Source organism: Enoplosus armatus, chromosome 3, assembly GCF_043641665.1.
Source record: "Enoplosus armatus isolate fEnoArm2 chromosome 3, fEnoArm2.hap1, whole genome shotgun sequence".
Taxonomy (NCBI): Eukaryota; Metazoa; Chordata; class Actinopteri; order Centrarchiformes; family Enoplosidae; genus Enoplosus; species Enoplosus armatus.
In genome coordinates, this window is record NC_092182.1 from 17,945,186 (window position 1) to 17,964,758 (window position 19,573).

The 19,573-nt window shown below is 41.1% G+C and overlaps 1 protein-coding gene across 2 annotated transcripts in view; it reads left to right on the top strand.

The window, feature by feature from the left end:
* The first annotated feature begins 16,067 nt into the window (after positions 1–16,067).
* The window catches only part of col2a1b (collagen, type II, alpha 1b), a 43,806-nt gene continuing 40,300 nt past the window's right edge, over positions 16,068–19,573 (top strand). Inside the window, exons 1-2 of one of the 2 annotated variants that reach the window (XM_070902715.1) lie at positions 16,068–16,161; positions 19,295–19,504. In XM_070902715.1, coding sequence (XP_070758816.1) covers positions 16,068–16,161; positions 19,295–19,504 — 304 coding nt within the window. The remainder of the gene's footprint in view (positions 16,162–19,294; positions 19,505–19,573) is intronic. The other variant, XM_070902716.1, reaches the window with a different exon arrangement.

Below are 19,573 nucleotides of genomic sequence, written 5' to 3' on the forward strand. Positions count from 1 at the left end.
ATTCAATGAAAAGGGCTATAATCTACAACATACTGTATGTAATCATAATGAATAGCTCCTGAACATCATATACGCAAAGACAAATGCCACCGACACACACACAAGTCGAGGCACAACGTCTAACTTCACACACATGCACACTTTGCGCACTCAGTCCGAGTCTGAGAGTTCAGCATTCCTGAGAGGCTTAGATGCCGGCTGAAAAGAATGAGCAGCCACACAGAGGGATCTCCTCACGAGATAGAGAGCCATGTGGCCTGCTTTCAGCCAGATTATAGAGTCGGCCAGAGCACTCACCGTGACTTGAGGAATGGTAGGACAGAGAGGAGAGAGAAATACACTAGTATCACTTTTCAAAACAGGATGATAAGTGTGTGCCGTTACAGTATGTTGTTATCATCATTTACTCCTGCAGTGTAACGCTTACTGTATTTTGTGCTGATTGTTTGAGATAAAGGGGAAAGTAGGAAAACACATTCTTATGAAGCACTTGCATGGTGTTTCGTTTTAGGCTCATGTCCCCACTAAGTATCTTCTTTTATTATCAATTGTAGTTCTCAAAAAACAAAATCAATAACTATTAACACTTCGCATAACAGACAGGGCTTCAGATTTCTGAAATTCTCCTTCTTTAACCCTTTAAAAAATTAAAACTTGCTCTCTCAGGACTCATTCATCACCCTCATAATGAGGTGGCTGGTTGTTTTCTGAGTATTGATATGTATGTAAAGAGATTAGTACCAGCGGAGAGGGTATTTGTATTAGCTGTAATTTTTAATGCTCATATTGAACCATTGATTTGAAAGTATCTTTGTTGCATGAATGATATTACATTGAATTTTCTAAGGTGCGATTTATCCACTGAAATAGTTGATGGCAGCTGATACCCAACATGTTTACAACAGACAGTTTAAACTTGATTTTCAGCTCAGTCGCCATCGGTGTGTGAATGTGTGAGTGAATGGGTGAATGAGACTTAGCTGTAAAGCGCTTTGGGAACCGAGAAGGTTGAAAAGCGCTACATAAGTGAGATCATTTACCATTTACCATTTATTTAGATGAAAAAGTGGTAACCATGACAACTGACTCTGATTGGTTGACACACCTATAAATCAAGGAAGCACACTGCAAAACATATTTATTTTCTTTGTGGAATAAAACAGCCACCAAGACAAAAATGACCACCAAAACACATATTAGAAGAAGTAAAAGTAGCTACTGAGATGCTGTAGAGGGAAGTTGTCCAATGACTTCATCAGTCTTTTCTTAGAGTCACCACGGGAGTGACCATCAGAGGAACTGCAGATTACTGTGATGTGCTTCTGCAGCCATGGTGGTTGCTTCTTGGACCACACATGGCAGCTTTAACATGTCCTTTGTCCCTACAGTGCAACCTGGGAGGCTGAATCTGCAATAATACCTATAAATTTGAAATAGTTATGAAAATATCATATCATGCTCTACTTTCAATAACTATATCCATTGCTTTCAAATTCAGCAATTCATTTCAAATTGTGCCACATTGAATGAATGTGTGTAAGCAAACAATTGTTCCATGTTGCAAGCACTTTATATGACATACAGTATATACCCCATTTACACCTGGCATTAAAATGCGTTCTGTATCAGGATATGGAAAAATGCATAAAGTATCTTTATGGCTTGCTGCCTCTTGCACCTATTTGCTGCCAAGTTCAATTGCACTTTTACAGGGAGAGCAGGAAAAAAGAAATACTGTTTCCATAAATTAGAAATTATTTCACTGTAAAACTTAACTTAACAATAACCCTGCTGGTGAATCCAGGGTTTAAGGTCTTTCAGTTAGCTAAGTTTGTTCATTAGCAGCATTATGCTAAATGTGTGCATGTCCTGTATGTGGGACCATGACTGTGCATTTTTCAGTGTTTCTTTGTACAGGCATCTGTCTTTGTATTTATATTTACATTTTTGTCAGTGTCACTGCAGGAAGTTTAGCATTTGACCCTGTGGTGACTCAGGGTCATTTTTACAGCCACCTCCTCTGTTCAGGTCTGAGTGATGACTATTGGTCGCCTGTCACTGCAAGCAATTAGTAACCATGGACGATGTGCTACAACGAGAGATAAAACAACCCAATCAACTGATGCACCGGGGGGATCCTTATTGGTTTAAGGCAACTATTTCAAATATCATTTTCAAAATACAGAATAATCTATGTTATAGTGAAAGAGATGGGAAACCTTTTTAGTGCTAAAATCTTAAATACGTCTATTAATCTTATTTTTAGCATATAAATCCATTTGAGACATAACATCAGAGGAAGAATTAAAAGTCAAAGTTAGAAATCTAGTGTTTGGTTCTTTAAAAGTGCTGGAGCCAAACATCCATCAATAGGGTTGACAGCATGATGTCAGCACTTCTCTGCAGAAACATAAAGTGTATAAGAGGACTGCACGGCTGGACTCACGTAACAAGAGTCCTTGTCCAAGAGGGCACGAAGCCGAGGAAAGAGCAGAGGATCTCATTCGAGTGTGAGGAATGTACATATTTGGGAACGGTCTGGTGTCTTGTATGTGTGAGTGTGTGTCTTTGTCTGTGTGCCACTACCTTCCTGTATGACTAAGCGTATGTTTGTGTATGTCTGTGTTTGTGAACGTGCACATGGATGCATGTGAGTGGGTGGGGGTCAGTAGCGTAGCATTGTCACAGTGCTGGCTCTTATTGATTCAGCTGGGGGCGAGAGAGTTGCAAATGTCAGACCTGCAACAGGCCAGTGTCCAAAAGGACTTCCACTTCAAAATTTACTGCAAGACTCCATCCTGCACAAACACCCTCTGTGGCACAGCTGGCAATGATGCCTGGTGATATTCTGTATGTGGTTAGTGTCTGTATATTGTCTTATATTGGTATCACAAGCTGCTTCATTAGAATTGCATATATGAGTATTGAGAACAACTACACATTGAAACTACACACAGGCATGTATCATACTGTAGTGATTGTATGTACAAGTGTATAGTAAACAGGTAAGTGTACTACAGAGGTCTGCAGTAACATTTTTTCAGTCCATGTTTAACACCTGAACTGATCTACAAACTGTTATAGCTTTGAGGATTTTTTTTTGCCATTTTTTTACTCATTGATCCCTTTTCCTTTGTCATGTCTCTTCAGACCTGCAGGGGCACAGCAGCTGAGCTGACAGCAGCAGACTGTTTGGTGCTTGAGCCGGAGTTTATTATTAAGAGAGTGATTCCAGATGGAAGCCAGGACGAGCTGAGGTGGGGAGATCCTTCACAGATTTTCAAGGGGCATGACAGCTCAGACTTGGAGAGCTGTGAAGCTCTGCTGCCCAGTAAGTTTTGGGTGGGTGTTAAGAAAGTGTGCAAGAAGGAAAGAAAAAAGGAGAGAAACAAATAGAAAGACGGGCAGAGACAAAGACTGAAAGAAAGAAGTGCCTGGAGAATAAACTAGAATTTGTTTACTGATCACAAAACCCTTTTGTCCCACAATAGGACAGAGAAACCACAACTCTTCTGTTTTTCATTAACACTCAAGGTTACCTTTTTTCTGTCTCTCTAACACAGTCCAGCTTGAGGCACCGGGAATCGGTTCATCTTTCCAGCACACAGGCACAGCGCTCAATGTGTCTTTGTTTTCCAGAGGAGTACTGTCCTCCTTCTTCTTGAAATGGGGGTCTGTTTCTTTTGGACAAACTCCCCATCAAATCCACCTCAAAGCTGTCATAGATGTAACTGCGCCAAGAATTTATCTATTGTCCACAACACCTTAAACAGGGAGGAGAAATATCCACTATTTACCCCCCCCCCCCCTCTCTCTCTTTCCTCCTGGATGTATGTCGATCCAATCATTCATGGTTTTTGGCCTGAAGCTGCAACCGTGGAGTTATATGTGGAACATTCCTCTTACAGCAGCAGACACTATTTGTCCTTTGATTATACAACCCAATTGTACGCCACAACACAGCTGAGGGTTAAAATAATTAAAATTCATCATTTTCAACAGCATTTCTATTGAATTTATATTGTTTTTTAGAGAAACTTTTACAAACATGCTATGGGTAGACTTTTCATATACTGTATTTAAAGGAATAATTAGTAGTTAGTTTGGGAAATACAGTTACTTGCATTCTTGCCAAGAGTTAGATGAGAAGATTGATACCACATCACGTCATGTCTGTGTGATAGATATCAAGCTATAGCCAGAAGCTGGTTAATATAGCTTAGCATAAAAACCAGAAACAGCTAATCTGGCTCTCTTCAAAGATAATAAAATCCACCAACCACCTATAAAGATCACAAATTCACAGGTTACTGTCACTGTGAGGTTGCCAGGCAACCAAGGGAGACCCCAGAAAGTTACTGTCCGGGTCACATAACTCCCTGTACATAACTGGCACGTAACTCCTGTGAAACCACCATTTGTGGTTTTTACTGGTTTTGTAAGTATTGAACAAACTAGATGTAACGTGTACATTTGTGACCTTTATAGGTGCTGGTAAGCAGATCTTTTTTTTACCTTTGGAAAGAGCCAGGCTAGCTGTTTCCCCCTGTTTCAAGTCTTATTGCTAAGCTAAGCTAACTGGCTGCTGGTGGTAGCTTCCTATTTATTGTACAAACGTGAGAAAGCAAATAAGTGGTTTCCCCAAAATGTCAAACTATCCCTTTAATGCCCACATTTTGCAGTCTCTGTTTTAGCTTTTTCTTCACTCGACTCAAATTCCTCGACTCAGTTCCTTTTCTTGCCAAAACTTAGTTTTTCATGTAAAACTGGCATGTACATGATTGCACCTTGAGCCAGAGACAAAGTTGTCACCACAACCGGCCCATTTAACAGGCCACTGAATGACTGGCATCGACTGAACACACACCCCCTGAAACGTAACTTCAAGGCTAAAAAGACAGGCGCCCTTTGACTTAATGGCATGTTTTCAGTCAAATGTCTGACATCTGAAGTGCTGGCATGCTTTAACCCCACTATTACCCCCACTAAAAAGGAGGCTCTGTGATTGGTGGATTACCCGACCTACTATAGGCTCTGCCGCATGACCCTATTATCAAAATATACAAGAATACTTGTCTCATTCAAAGGCTGGTGTACCAGTGGCTGTGGAGCTTTTTATAGACCCCTTGTTCAAATAAAGTTTGGTGAACACTGAAAAGAAAGTAGCCGTTTATATGTATATATATATGTGTGTGTGTATATGAGCTTGCATATGGGTGTGTGTGTGAGACAGAAAGAGAGGCAGATGAAGAGAGAGGGTGGGAGGACTGTCTGAATCTGTATGCTCTACTGTATGTTCACTGCAACTTGACACCAATTAATCTGACTGACAGCCTTATAATTATTACCAAATGTAGGTGTGGTAAGTTAAAGCTCGGGTCGCTGTGACTTCCTGTCATTTGATGGGTAGCTTTCTGGAGGTCTCACTTTGATATTTTTCTTTTTCATCACCGTAATTGAGAGCTTCAGAAAGATGCACAGCACTGAGATTTATCGAGAGTCCGGGGGTAAAATGTGACGCAGAAGAAGGATCCATACAGAAGATTACTCTGAGAGATTACTCCTTGATCCTGAGCGTCTTTGAATGACCCTGTCAAAATCACTGCAACCTGTCAAAGGTGTGGAGGTCCACCATCGGTCAGGGGAGCCCAGCTTGCTCAGGTCTGCTTGTGCAGCTGTTGCTCTGAAAAGGAGGGGAGGGACCAGGCCTGGTTTCTCCGGGGGTTCCTGAGGGCAAGAATGTGGACGGGAGAAAGGGAGCATGATCATAATGCTGAGTTCAGCACAAGACTGCAGCTGCTGTCTTTTCTGTGTCTACCTGGACACCGAACTTCAGACAAAAGAGCCGTAATGCTTAAAACCAAGCATCTGAAACAACAGAATCGAGGGTGTTGGTGGTGTCTGATCGTTTTTGTATTTTTGCATTTGGCCAGGTGTGCAGAGGTGTGAAAGTAGGCCAGGTTTGAACTTTTCTCTCAAGGTCTCCATTTTCAGTCTTCACACAACTACTTGCGTCTCTTTTCATGTGTACAACCGAGTGCAACACCAGGCATGCTAAAGACATGTAGTACGACCTAGTTCATTTCAAGCATACTCAACCACTAAAGTCACAGTGAAACAGAAATTATCTTTATCATTTGTAATGTGACGTATTTATGAGTGAAACCAAATATGTGGCAGGGTATAATTACAAGAGGGATTTAAATCAGATCCTTCAGTTTTGATTGGGTCGCTCAAAATAGCGAATACTGCTTGATACAGAGCTGTAGACATGGAGCTAAATCAGCAAAAATGATCAGGGAGAAGAAATCAAAAGATTAAAACGCAACCGCACTATTTTGGAAATGTAATCAACGTTTTTGCAACTGAGATCCAAACACACATTATTGTTCTGCTAGCAGATGCGACCCACAAGCAAACGGTCAAGGGGTTAGCTGTCACGCCAAGTCACATTTGATTGGATAATTGTATGTATGCATTCAAGTTCAAGAGGAGTAATGTTTTACAGGAAGATAAACTATGTAAATTTCATATGAAAACACTCAAAAGTGTAATAAGATTTGGCACACACAAGATAACTCAACAATTAAAACAGGGGCTCATATATCCGGTGTTATTTCTCTGTGTTAAAGAAGTAATGATCTCTGAGTTTAGTTTTTTCTGCAGTATTGCATTTTTGGTTGTATTGTATGATATTTAGCGTGCATTGATGTCTGTCTGTGTCTTTTCTGAAACCCCTAGGAGTCGCCAAAGTCCGAAATGCTCAAATCCTACATATAGGGGCTGACATAATAATAATAATCAACTCCCAGAGTGTTATCACATTATCCTTAAAAATCCTTCTGTACAAAGAACAACACAAACTACTTCTACTCAAAGTCAAATCTTTCTTCTCACCACCTTCAAGATTTCACCACCTGGTTTCATCCACAGGACCACTCAGCTCCCATAAATAGGGCTATTCATGTGCCTAACCTACACTGATCTACTGCAGGAAATGAGCTCCATACGTACAGGGCACAGAGAGCCCACAATACAGTGCCCCCTCACAAATATGGCCTCCAGTGTTTTCACTGTGTCATAACCATCAATTATGAGATGCATATCAAGCTGGACATGTTTTTGAAGTGTTAAACTGTGTTTCTTGTTAGACTGCCATAGTAAAATATCATCTGAACAATGCATAATAGGGGTAGAAGGCTGGATTCACTTGTGGACATGTTCTTTTTTGTATTTATGTTACTTTAATATAATTTTACAATCTAATTTTAGCTGGTAGTAAGACAACACTTGAGGACTTCATTCATTCAGTTAGTGGGTTTCTCAGAGAACAACATTCATGAATGTGTGATGTGTGATTCTTAGTACTGGATGGAAACAAAACTTATGTTGTTTGGACAGCAGGTTTGCATCTGACTCTGAGAACCTTTTCTAAAGTCTTATGATGACACAGTAACGGTATTTACGTGACTAAGGTTTTTCTCATCGAAGGGTGAAAAGCAGCGGTTCCCCCAAAGAAAAAACATCCATGAGGACAATAAATACGCTGCCAGCTTCTCTTTAAATCAGAGCGAGTGAATCACTCCCAGATGGATCTACATAGTTCACAACGAGGCAGTTTGTCACTCGCTCCTCCTTGTCTGTCTTTGCTCTGATTGTTTGTTTGGCCTTTTATATTGGGAGTTACACATCTTACTACAGCTGTCATTGATTAGCCTCTATATGTTCACAGCACAGTCATGCTCAAAGAGCTCCAGTGAGAGGTGACATTTGGATCTGCATGAAGGTCATTTGTAACTTTCCTGTCACTGTCCAAGCTATCACTGTCCAATAAAGGCAAAAATGCCCCAGAAAATATTAAAATAAATAAAATGTGCATGAACAAGCGTTGCCATCCACTACTGTTATATTATTATTAATATTAGGAGTTGGGCACAGATTAACAGCTGGTGGCACCAATTCTTGGTCAAACAAGTTGTTTGATAAACTGTATTTAAAGTCAAATTTATTTTACATCCAGGACGAAGGACAAGCAGAAGGAGAAAGGTAGCAGGCGGTTTACAGTTCAGCTAAGTGCCAGCTCGTGAGATGGATGCTGTTGGAAATCTCAAGAGGCCATGAAGACAGAGCAACTGTCAAGTAGTCTTTCAGCAACAAGTAACTTTGATACCATTCACCACAATGGTTCCTAAACACAGCATCCCACAAAAGATGTAGTAACCCCTTCAATCTGAAAAACCAGTGCAACTTCAGGACGATGCATCATTTTACTGTAGCCTTCATTATTTTCAATGCAAAATCCAAAATAAACCAATAGAGATCATTCAAGTGAGAAATTCTCATTAACATATAATTTTCCTTCCTAGCACATCAGTTATCTTTGGTCCATGGTATCACTTTTGCAGCAGGATACAATGTTCAGAGAACTTGCCGATGAAAAATAGAAAAATTTTGGATGTGTTTGAAATATTGAAAACAGCTAGCAGGAAACCTGACAGCCTTGCAGAAAGAAAAACCTTCCCAAATCCCAAAGCTGGGCCCGTTAGAGAGGTGGGAACACTGATCACACTGATAGACAAACCAGGCATACTCAGGGAAAGGGAGAAAGAGAGCAAGGAGAAAGGAAAAAAACGAGTGGAGCTGAAGAGAAATACACTCTGAGAAAAGAAAAATGAATCAAAGCTTCATGTTTCTCCTTCTGTTGAAAAGTATTTTTCTCATACCTGAGGTGTTTCCAATGTCTGCAAATCCAGACATAAGTAATGCTGCAAGTGCTTTTGTTCATGAGAATACTCATCTCGTTGCTCTTGGTTTCAGTATCTGACAGGATATCCTACTCTTTAATACTTCAAAAAATACTTTCTTTAAGAAATATGTGAAGCAGTTCAGTAATGTGTACGTCAGCATTCACAAATGCTCATGAAGTTTTTCCACCACCACCACCACCCCCTCCCTTCTCCCTCATCATCATCGCTCCTCTTAAACTCTCTCTCTCTCTCTCTCTCTCTCTCTCTCTCTCTCTCTCTCAAAAACACATGCCCGGACCACTGAAACCAAGCTCTTCCAGAGATTTGGACTATTTCAGAGCGCTCCCCACCCCCGACTCCTTGAAGAGATTTCCACAGATGCTGCCACATTCTAGTGCTTTCCTCTATTTTCCTCTCTTTTTCTGTCTTTCTAACTCATCTGCACTGATCATGTGGTCAAATCAATCTTTTTAAATTACATTTCCTCTCACTGTATTGGTTGTGTCTTATCAAAGCTTATACTTTAAATGAAGTAAAAGAAGATTTCCATGTTTTTTTTAAACTTGTGTTCACACTTTGGTGTTAATTCAAATAGTGAGGGCTTTGTGCGAGACGGTCATTGACTTATGCAAACATAAATTGGGCTGCGTTGTTGACTGATGTGCTCCAGGCCACACAGAGGGGTGTCTCTCAGTCTGAATCATCAGGTACACAGAGGTGGCCACTCAAACACACACATGTACATATGTCTGCATTCACACTCAATCAGGCACACACACACAAATAATATGATGAAACAGGAATGACATCTTGCCCCTCAACTCTCTATTGACACGTCTTTCTACCACCACATCTCAAACTGTTGGTTTGCTGTATAATTTCCTGTGTATTATGAGCGTCAGAGTCAGTAGTGCACTGTTGTGATAGTAGAGCACTTGTTCCTCTGTTGAAGAAAATTTAGACCTCCTTGACGTCTATAGGAGACATGATATTTAAGTCCTGTGATTTCTTGATCTGGGGAGAATATAACATTTTCAGCTACACACTAACATTCATATCAAAGCAGAAGAGAGATTTGAACATCCTGTGCAAAACAGAAAAACACTAAGAACACAGAGCAAAAGCACCACTGCTTACAAACACAATCAACCCATTTGCTTTTAAGTCCATAAGTCCATAAGTCTCATGGCGATGTTCGAAATCAATAAACCACAGTTTGTTTAATGGATACAGTTTATTTAGCCAAGATGGAAAACCATAAGACTGCTAGTTCCCAGCCCGTTTTTTATGCTTCATCAATAAACATCTAAGTTCATATGACAAGACTAGATTTTATTGCTGCTAATTGAGGGCTTCTAGCTGATTTAGACATGATGCAATTTGTGGTGCAACAACCAAAAGGTCTTAAGAAGTCATTGTAAGTCCAAAATGAGTGAGTTGAGGATAAGTGTGGTGATATGATTGTTATTGTCCACAAATCCCATAAAAAGACTAAAACCAGTGAATTGATCCTATCCTATCCTAAGTACTGTCTGTGTAGCTGAAGCTGATCTGTCCTATTCCTCTGTGCTGTAGAGCTCCCTTGTTGTTGAAAGGCTAGTTCAGTGAGCCACAGTGTTGCACTGGGTAATATGTCCCTTCATTATGATGAACACTGTAGTGTAACTTGAGTCAATCATACATACACCGTCCTCCTGCTGCTTTAACTACTCACTAGCGCCACAAATCTGCAGCTGAGAATAGTCCCAACAAATGCACCATTTACTCCTGTTGGAGAGTCTTTGCTAAAGACTACAGTTGCCAGCTATTTAAAAAAAATGAAACTAGCACTGCACTGCAAGTATTGCTATTATCGATTAATCTGCCAATAATTTTCTCGATTTACTATTAATCATTAGGACTATAACGGTCAGAAAATAGTGAAAAACATCATAATTGTTGTGTCACAATTTCCCAGATGTCCAGGAGTCCATATATATATAAGAATATAAGAAAACCAGCTTATATTTATGTGTGAGAGGCTGGAAGCAGTGAATTTAAATAAAGTTGCAGAATGAATAAAACCATACATTTGTGACAGATAAATAAAGATTTATGTCTGTAGTAGGACTGAGTGGGTTTGCCGCTGAGTACCACAGAAAGGTTAAGGAAGTTTCAAAGTATTTGTTGGTTTTGCTCTTGCCATGAGATTTGTTGACAATTAGTGTGTAGAATATTTCCAGCCTTAACATTTAACTAGACTACCATTGTTGAATTTTGGAGACTACTGAATGAAAACTAACAATGTGAGTAGTGTGAGGAGTAAAATCTGGCTATCCTCATTTAGCCCCAAAGGAGAAACCAGGCTACTGGAAGTAATGTTATTATGGCTATAGGTTGTCTGACAGTGCGTTCTTTCACATCCAGCCCAGCTGGTGATGTCATGGCTTTTGTTATTTCAGTGGCGATCTCACATGGCCTCAGTTAAAGCTCTTGATGCTGTGTGCACCTCTCTCTCTCCCTCTCTCTCTCTCTCTCTTCATCATCAATCTCCTTCCCACTTTAAGTGTCCCTCCCTCTCCTCCTTTTTCAGCTGTTTCCTCCCTCTCTCCTGCATTCCATCTCTCCCTCCCACCCACCTTACCTCTCTCTCCCTCATTTTCTATTTTTCTGCAACTTGCTCTGTCTACCCCCCCCCCCCCCCTTTCTTTTTTTCCCATACTCTCTGATTATCTTTCCAGACACATTTCATTCCTAAACAACTTCAGACCTATATTCGCAGACTCTTCCCATCATTTCTGCCTCTTCAGGGGGAATTGTAAGAGGCGCAGCAGGTTGAACTTCCTGCAGTTGTAATTTGTCAACGCATCATAAATAATACCAGCAATTGCAAATTATTGGAAGACGATCAGTGTTTATTAAAAGAAAACTTCTGAATATGGGGGGGGGGGGGGGGGGGGGGGATAAAACAATGACTTTTCCTGTCCTCATGTTGGCAGGAAAAAGTCCTTATCTCTGGGGTGCTTGCATGACACACATTTGATACGTCGCCTGCCAGTGTTTATTTTCTCATCCTCTCTGAAGCATCGGGGACTCTGTCACCCTTAACCCCTCACCCTGCTGGAGGGGGACACGTCTGTCAGTTCAGCACAGAGAAGCTTTGAAGAAGTATATGAAGATCCAGCTACAGGACGCTGCAGCACATCTCTTTTCCAGACATAATTGAGGTTTGCAGGTCTGAAACAAAGCAAAGTCTTGTCTTGACTCAGTGACAGCGAATCTTAATACTTAAACCATGCGTGCACTCTCACAGACATGGAGAGGAGAAATATCAAAACTCATAGACACAGGGTGTCATTTCTGAGGGAGTCGCCTTCAAAGAGTTCTCTTCAAAGACATTTGTGGGCTGCTTACTGGAAAGAGATCATACACACATACTGTAGGGCACAACACCTCTGCTCAACACACACCTCACAATATCTCCATACACCATGAAGTAGCAGATGCACTCATGTCAAGCAACACTGTTTCATTAGTTTCGCAACTTTTTCAGTCCACAAAGCACTGGCCGATGCAGCCAGACTGCCGGTTACTACCAGCAATAACAAAAAAAGAAACTACAGCTGATTTTAGGACTCCAGCCTATGAATAGATAATTGGTGGTTCATTGATCCAAAGTGTTTGATCCCTGGGTTGTGCAGGGTTTATGGGCACGCCACAAGATCACAAAATGAAAACAATTATAATATGCTTGCAACTTTACTTTACATGGTCGCGCTTTGTGCATAAAATGTCTGAAACTATGCAAAATTACAAGTCACACAATTGTCATGTCAGCTTGTAGAGGAGGCATTACATGAAAAATAAAACTTTGAGGCACAATGATGTAAATCAAACACATTTGCATGGTTTTAATAAGTGAATGAAAAGTAAAAGACCACAATTTAGTTTGACTCAGCTTCACTTTTGACCACATTTGACCCACATAGCTGAACTACAAGTGTATTCAAGGCCAAAATAAATCTATTCCACCACTTATTTTGTTTTGCTGAAACACGCAGACGTCTATTGGCAAGTGTCTGTGATTTACATGTTCGCAGGTGTTTACAACACGGTATTCCACTGATTAGCGATCAGTCATTACTCAACTTGAACCTGGACTCAATAAATGACCCCCACAAACAAACTAACATGCAGTATGATTCTCGGACCCACTAGACAACCACAGTTCTTCTTAGTCGGCTGAGCCGGTAGAGAATAGCACTAATGCTGCACACTCAGGACGCACCAGCTGCTCCTGTCTCCAATAAAGTGTGAGGGGATCAAAGGTCAAAGCTCACAGGGCACAACCTGCAGAAGGGTGAGGACCCTGCATAAATGATGCAACCAAACTGTCTCTTGCCATTTATATATAGCAAGAGTTGTAGCTACAGAGTGCGAGTGGCTCTTCATGGCATCTCCATGAGCACTCAGTTAGCTGCTGTGATTTATAACCTCAGCTACATGTGACAGGGTGAGAGCGGGGACAAGAGTGTCATTCCTGCACAAACTGTGGGCTCAGTCCAGAGGTCTGATGGGAAGATCAAGGCTGTTTGGTTTGGCCATGTGTTCCCTCCATGAACAAGACTGGTCCTGGAGAATTTCATATTAAAGAGAAAAGGGTGTTGCTGCTGCGGTCGAGTTTAATGATCAGTGGTGGAAAGTAACTAAGTACATTTACTCAAGTGTTGTACTTGAACCTGAAATTATTGATTTTTGGTCACTTGGGGGCAGCGGAGACAAGTTGTAATCACAACATTTCATCAACTTTTAAGTTGATATGGCGAACAGCTGCTCATTTACACATCCAGCAGATGTGGAGCAACATTATCATTTATTTGGAGTCGTGTTTCTGCCCACATGGTGAATGTAAATTCAATATTCACGCTCTTTTAGCTCTGTTTTTACTTTACGTGTTTGTACTTAACTTGTACTACCCTTTTTGACAGCTGTTACAAGCTACTTGCAGATTATGATTTTACAAGCAAAAACATATGAGCTTGTAAAATAAATAATGCATTGCATTAAACCAGTGATATCAATCCACTGAAACTGTAACACTTCTAACCAGTGAGCATCAATCACTCTCTCAGCACATCATGTTTTGCAGTGAACATGCAAACCCACTCCAAAGCTGATCTATCGTGTGATAGGCCATTGCACACATCAATTACAGCCAAGGTTTGTCAGCCAGTATTTGGACCAACAATATATAAGTTATATATAGAGTATTTACTCTGGCTTCACCAGCTGTATATATATCAAGTTTCATGAAGCCATCACTGTCAATGCATTATAGAAAGTTTTGTGTCCTGCTGGTCTTCAGCTGTCGCCATTCAAAATTGACACAGTAGTATTTAAAATGAGTATGAAACTGACAATTTAATAAAATAAAGTCCTTCTAATAAAAATCCCTGCCTCTAATTTTGCACAGTACCAATGAATGTATCACTGGATTAATAAACACACCCAACAACAATAAACCACATATAACCTCTTTTAGGGCTTGTTTGATTTTGATGACTGGATTATTAAATGCAGTGGGTGAGTGACCTTGACCTAAAGTCAAAAGCAGAGAACAACTCATTAAACAACCTATATCTGTCTTTTACCCCAGTTTGTTTAAACCTTTTCCTTCTCTCCCATTTTCAGCCAGTGAGACACAGAAATGTACAAAGTAGCAGCTACAAGGAGGAAGTTTCACGTCACTGTTGGAATCATTTGTCTGATCGAAAATCAGTGAGTGAGTAGGTGAGCGAGCTGCAGACAGTTTGAGAAACTTTCAATTCTGAAAGGCATATCCGATCTGACACCAGAGCCACAACAGAAGCCAGTTTCCACGGTAACGGAAGAAATACAGACAGCAGGACACACAGAAGGCATCTCTTCTGAAAAGAAGATGATACTGAGAGAAAACAGTTGCCCCCTCAACATTACTCCAGATGTTCGTCTCACCATGTCTTATCTTATCTATAAATCAGTGTTGCAAATGCAAAATGAACATAGGAACACAAATCATGGTTATTTAATGGATTCACCCCCATAAACAACTCCATTATGGCTGCAACTAACGTTTATTTTCATAACGATGTATCTGCAGATTATTTAATTGATTCACTGATGAATGGTTTAGTCTACAAAACGTCAAAAAGCAGTCAAAAATGTCCAAAACCAAAAGATATTTCATTGACTACTTTGACTAAACAAGCAGGAAATTCTCACATTTGAGAAGTTGGAAGCAGCAAATTTAATGGCTCAAACATTAAATTGATCGATTAATCGATTGAACGACGAATCGCTGCAGGATTTCATGAACTCTTGTGGCTCGTGGCTCAAAATGAGCAGATGAGCAAATAGAAGTTTGCTTACAAATGAACTGTTTCATATTGAGAGGCATTGATCACAGGTGTAGGAAGCATATCTTAGCTGTTTCACACCTTGACCACATGTTAATAAACTTACAGTAACTCTACATAAACTTTTATAAATGAATGGACAACTAAGTATGTAGTAATCACATAAACTAAAAATGTATTCAGATTATTATGGAGCTTCGAAACACATTTTGCATTATATCATGCAGCAAACCACTATGAGTAGTGAATGAACTGTTTGTTACAGTATTTAAACATACATTTAGATGCTTTTAAAACAGCTTTATTTTTTTTATTCTCTGTCTTATCCTTTTAGTGACTGTATGTATGTTGTAAAATACTGCAGTCTGGTGTTTTTCAGACCAACCCACAGAACTAGTCAGAATATAGTCAGAATATAAAACTACACAGGTCACGGGCTGATATGACCAAATAAAGAAGAGCCTTCAATTAACGTAACGAAGTGACTCTGACATCGCACTGCTTTCGATGAACAAGGCGGGGGAGAAAGGGGGAGGGCACCTAAGTTAGGGGGGAAAGTTTCAGTTTTTTTGGGTCAGTAGCAGCACGTGTGGAAAGGAGTGGTCTGGGACTGGAATAATGGAACCTGGGAGACAGAATGGGAGGGAAACGGGGCTCACATTTCAGCCTGACAGGGGGTAAGGGGCCGGACTGATATTTGGGAATATACGAAGATTCATTGAAGGCAACGGGGACATAAAACTACAGCGTCTGGCCCGAAGCGCTCGGTGCTGAGTTTCTGCTGCAGGTCCGGGTCCTGCCGCTGGATTCCCCCATCGGTTTTTTTGGGAAGAGTGAATTTCGAATGGTTTGGCTTTTGTAACCGGGGACACACACACTAAATACTGAGAGAAGCCTCCGCTCCCTTCTTTCTGCCATAAGGGCCCTGCATGTCTAATATTTAGACATGTTCAGCTTTATGGATTCCAGGACTGTACTGCTACTTGTAGCAACCCAAGTCTGTCTATTAGCCGTGGTGAGATGTCAGGAGGAGGACGACCGTAAGTGACCGGTTTTATTTCTCTAACAGAGTTGTGCATATAGAGAGCAGGTGTTCTTCCAAGTTTAGGTTCATCTTTAAGCACAGCAGCTGAACCTTGAGTAGTTTAGTGCTAGTTTTGGTGCTTGGAGTGATTTGGTTATTCCCTCGCACCTTTTACGCACAGAAAGTTCATGATTGTTTGGATACTCGCACGAGAAGTCGTCTGATTGATGATAGCTGTGGACCTTCTGTCTACTAAGAGAGCTGATCTTAGTGGATCTGCCAGGTGTGATAAAACTCACTACATCAGAGTTGTGGACGTGCGTAAAAGTGGTGCAATAGATGGAGAGATGTGGAAAGTTCACTCAAAATAACGCGCACGGAGCAGGAGCTGGTTGTTTTCTTGCTTCTGTGGAGTTACTACTTTAACTTCATTTCATGATTTTGTGTGTATCCATTGTCGTTGAAATTTACATTCTCAGATATAGTTTGGAAAGCAGAAATCATTACCCTACCTTACCCTACCTCCCCCATCTTTCTTAGGTTAAGCTGCCGGACACCTGTGGGTGCTTTAGGGGCCTTGACAGGCTCTCTTTTTAGCTGCAGATTCACTTAATATAGAGGGTGAAGGGGGGGGGGCAAAAAGTGAAAGGTGGTCTGGCTCAAGGGCCTGTGGTGAAAAGTGTTCACATTCCATTGCTGTCAGAGGGCATCCAGGCGAATCCTGGCTTGTTCAGGCGGAAAGGTGGACTAATACCCAAAAATTTGAAAAAGTGATTATTTTAATATTCACTCCGTTAAGAATCAAATGTCCCTTATGTTATTCTTCATACCTGCAGACTTTCTAGTGTCTCTGCAGTTTTTTTTTTTAAATACAATTGGAGTGGGATAGTTCCTCATCATTACTGATTTTAGTATCCACAAGAGACATTTGAGAGTGAAGGTACGCCAACAGATTGGGGCCAGAAATAATGTTCCATATGATTTCAGGGTTTCCATCTGCTTAAAAGATTACCCATAAGCTGTGACAGTCAGCCCAGAGAGAGACAGAGCCAAGGTGCAAGAGAGAGGTGATTGGAAAAATATAAGACAGGGGGACTTCATAATTTTAATTCTAAGAAGTGCAGTGTTCTCAGGATACATTAAGTCAAGCTCACCGAGCTTTTAAAGCAAAGAAAAGGTGTATTTTCTGAGAAGAAAGAGAAAAAAAGGGGAAAAACGCTCAACAGCCAAAGCAATTGGAAGTCTCAGGTTACATTTCAGAGAAATAGGCCCCTGGACATAATGCGAGCCCTTCTTTCCTCAGCATTTCTCTGGGAGACGCTGAAGTGGTAAAGAGGTCTGATTGTGACCTCAAGTCACTCAGAGGGGACGGGGATCGGTTCTTCAACTCTCAATCCAGAGGCCACCGGCTGACGAGGAGGCCATGACGCTAATCATAAGGGTGTAGAAGAGGGATTGAGGTCTGAAAGTTACTAAATACAGTGAACACAGAGTTGACTCCACAGTCCTCCAAGTACACCTGGGTTCACTTTACTATTTTCATTGTTCATTTTACTCCCCTGGAAAACAGTATGGCTGCCAGCACATGGGAGAGGAGACTTACAAATTATCCTCAGTGACGAAAAGCCAGCTTTCTATCAGCTCTCCACTGTACACAGGAGCCCTTGTCCCACAATGTCCCATATCAGGAGAATCTTTCATATTTGAGCCAATGAAAGGACAGGTGCATTACGTCCAGGCCTGTAAAACTAGAATGTCAAAACCGCAAGGTATGTGCATGAAAGCTGACCATTTTCTTTTCTCTGATGTGTTTGAATTGGCATCTGACACAGCCATGGCTTCCAGATGGGGTTTAAAATGTGCCCCATGTTTATACAAGGCGATAGTTTGTGAATTGCCCACTCTGTCCCGTTCCAGAAAGACCTCATTCATTGCTGCTGAGGTCCGTCAGGTTACCTAGACTTAAGCAGTGCTCAAAGGTAAATATAGCTACTGTACTTTCACACTCTCGGCAGTTCGTACCCTGTGGCCTCTTTGGTGCGTACACCTCTTTCACCTCCTCAGCGCAGGTTCAGTGGCTCTAATCAAGAGCATTTCTTTGGGCAACTGTTTGGCCAGGAATATGGCTGATTACTAAGTTCATTGTTACATTTTCTTGAGTGGGGTAATTTAGAGCAAGTACAGTACCTGTATTGAAACATGCCCCACCTCCATCACGTTCAGCTATGCTCTCTTTGCAAAGCTGTGGTCTGAAAAAGCATTTTTCATTTAGTGAATGCAAAGTCTGTCTGTAAATGAGGGTGTCTCCCGCAATGTAAACTGGCCCTATATTTAACTTGTTGAGGAATTTAGGCACATGATCTCCAGCTCCTGTGAAGTTCTTGGAGGTTTCCCTGCAGGTGCTGCTCAGCTTCACTGTGATTCTGTGATGTTACACTGCCACCCTGTGGCTACTGGAGAGGTTGCATGCTGTTGTGTTAAATCTGTAACTGGACTGGAAGTGTTGGTTATTGATGAATAGAGAGATGGCACAAGACTTTTTGTGTTTTTTAAGATTACTTTTGGGACATTTCCGCCTTTATTTGATAGCATGTAGTCGAGAGGCAGACAGAAAATGTGGGGGAAGAGAGGCGGGTGACTTGAGTTTACGTAGACTGTAGCTGCAGCGATGAGTCAGTTAATCGATTAGTCAATCGACAAAAGCTTGATTGATTAATCAAGAAAATAATGAAGCCCTAACATAGACGCTCCTAAGATTTTTTTATTTGTAGAAATGGTTTTGATGAGGAGAAATCTACATTAATTGGTTTGTCATCCACTAGAAAGAGGTCAATGACAACAGTTCAAGTCCCTCCCTTGCGATCTGCCCTGCTGAGCAAGACAGTTAATCCTAACCAGCTCAATGAAATATCAAATTCAGTTCTTATTAAGAGGAACATGTTTTGGGGTTATTTGTTTAGTTTAGGTCTAACACTTTGGAGTACCTGTTAATGCACTGCACGTGTGTTTTCCCACCTCAACAAAACATGATTTAGTTTGCTTTATATCTCAACACATTGCAGTGACTGCTTTTCATACCTGATGCATAATCTCCTTTTTCCTCCCACCATCTACCTGCCCCGGGTCTCTTGTGTGTCCCTGACACACAGAGGAGGATGTTTTTAGCTGTGTACAAGATGGACAGCGCTATAGCGACAAGGACGTATGGAAACCAGAGCCTTGTCGCATCTGTGTGTGTGACACTGGAACCGTCCTGTGTGATGAAATTGTCTGCGAGGAGCTAAAAGACTGCCCCAAACCTGAAATCCCATTCGGAGAGTGTTGCCCCATCTGCGCAGCTGACCAGGCTCCACCCATTGGTCGTAATTTATTTATCTCACACCTCTCATAAATAAATTACTCTACAACATCATGTTGTTTATTTTGGG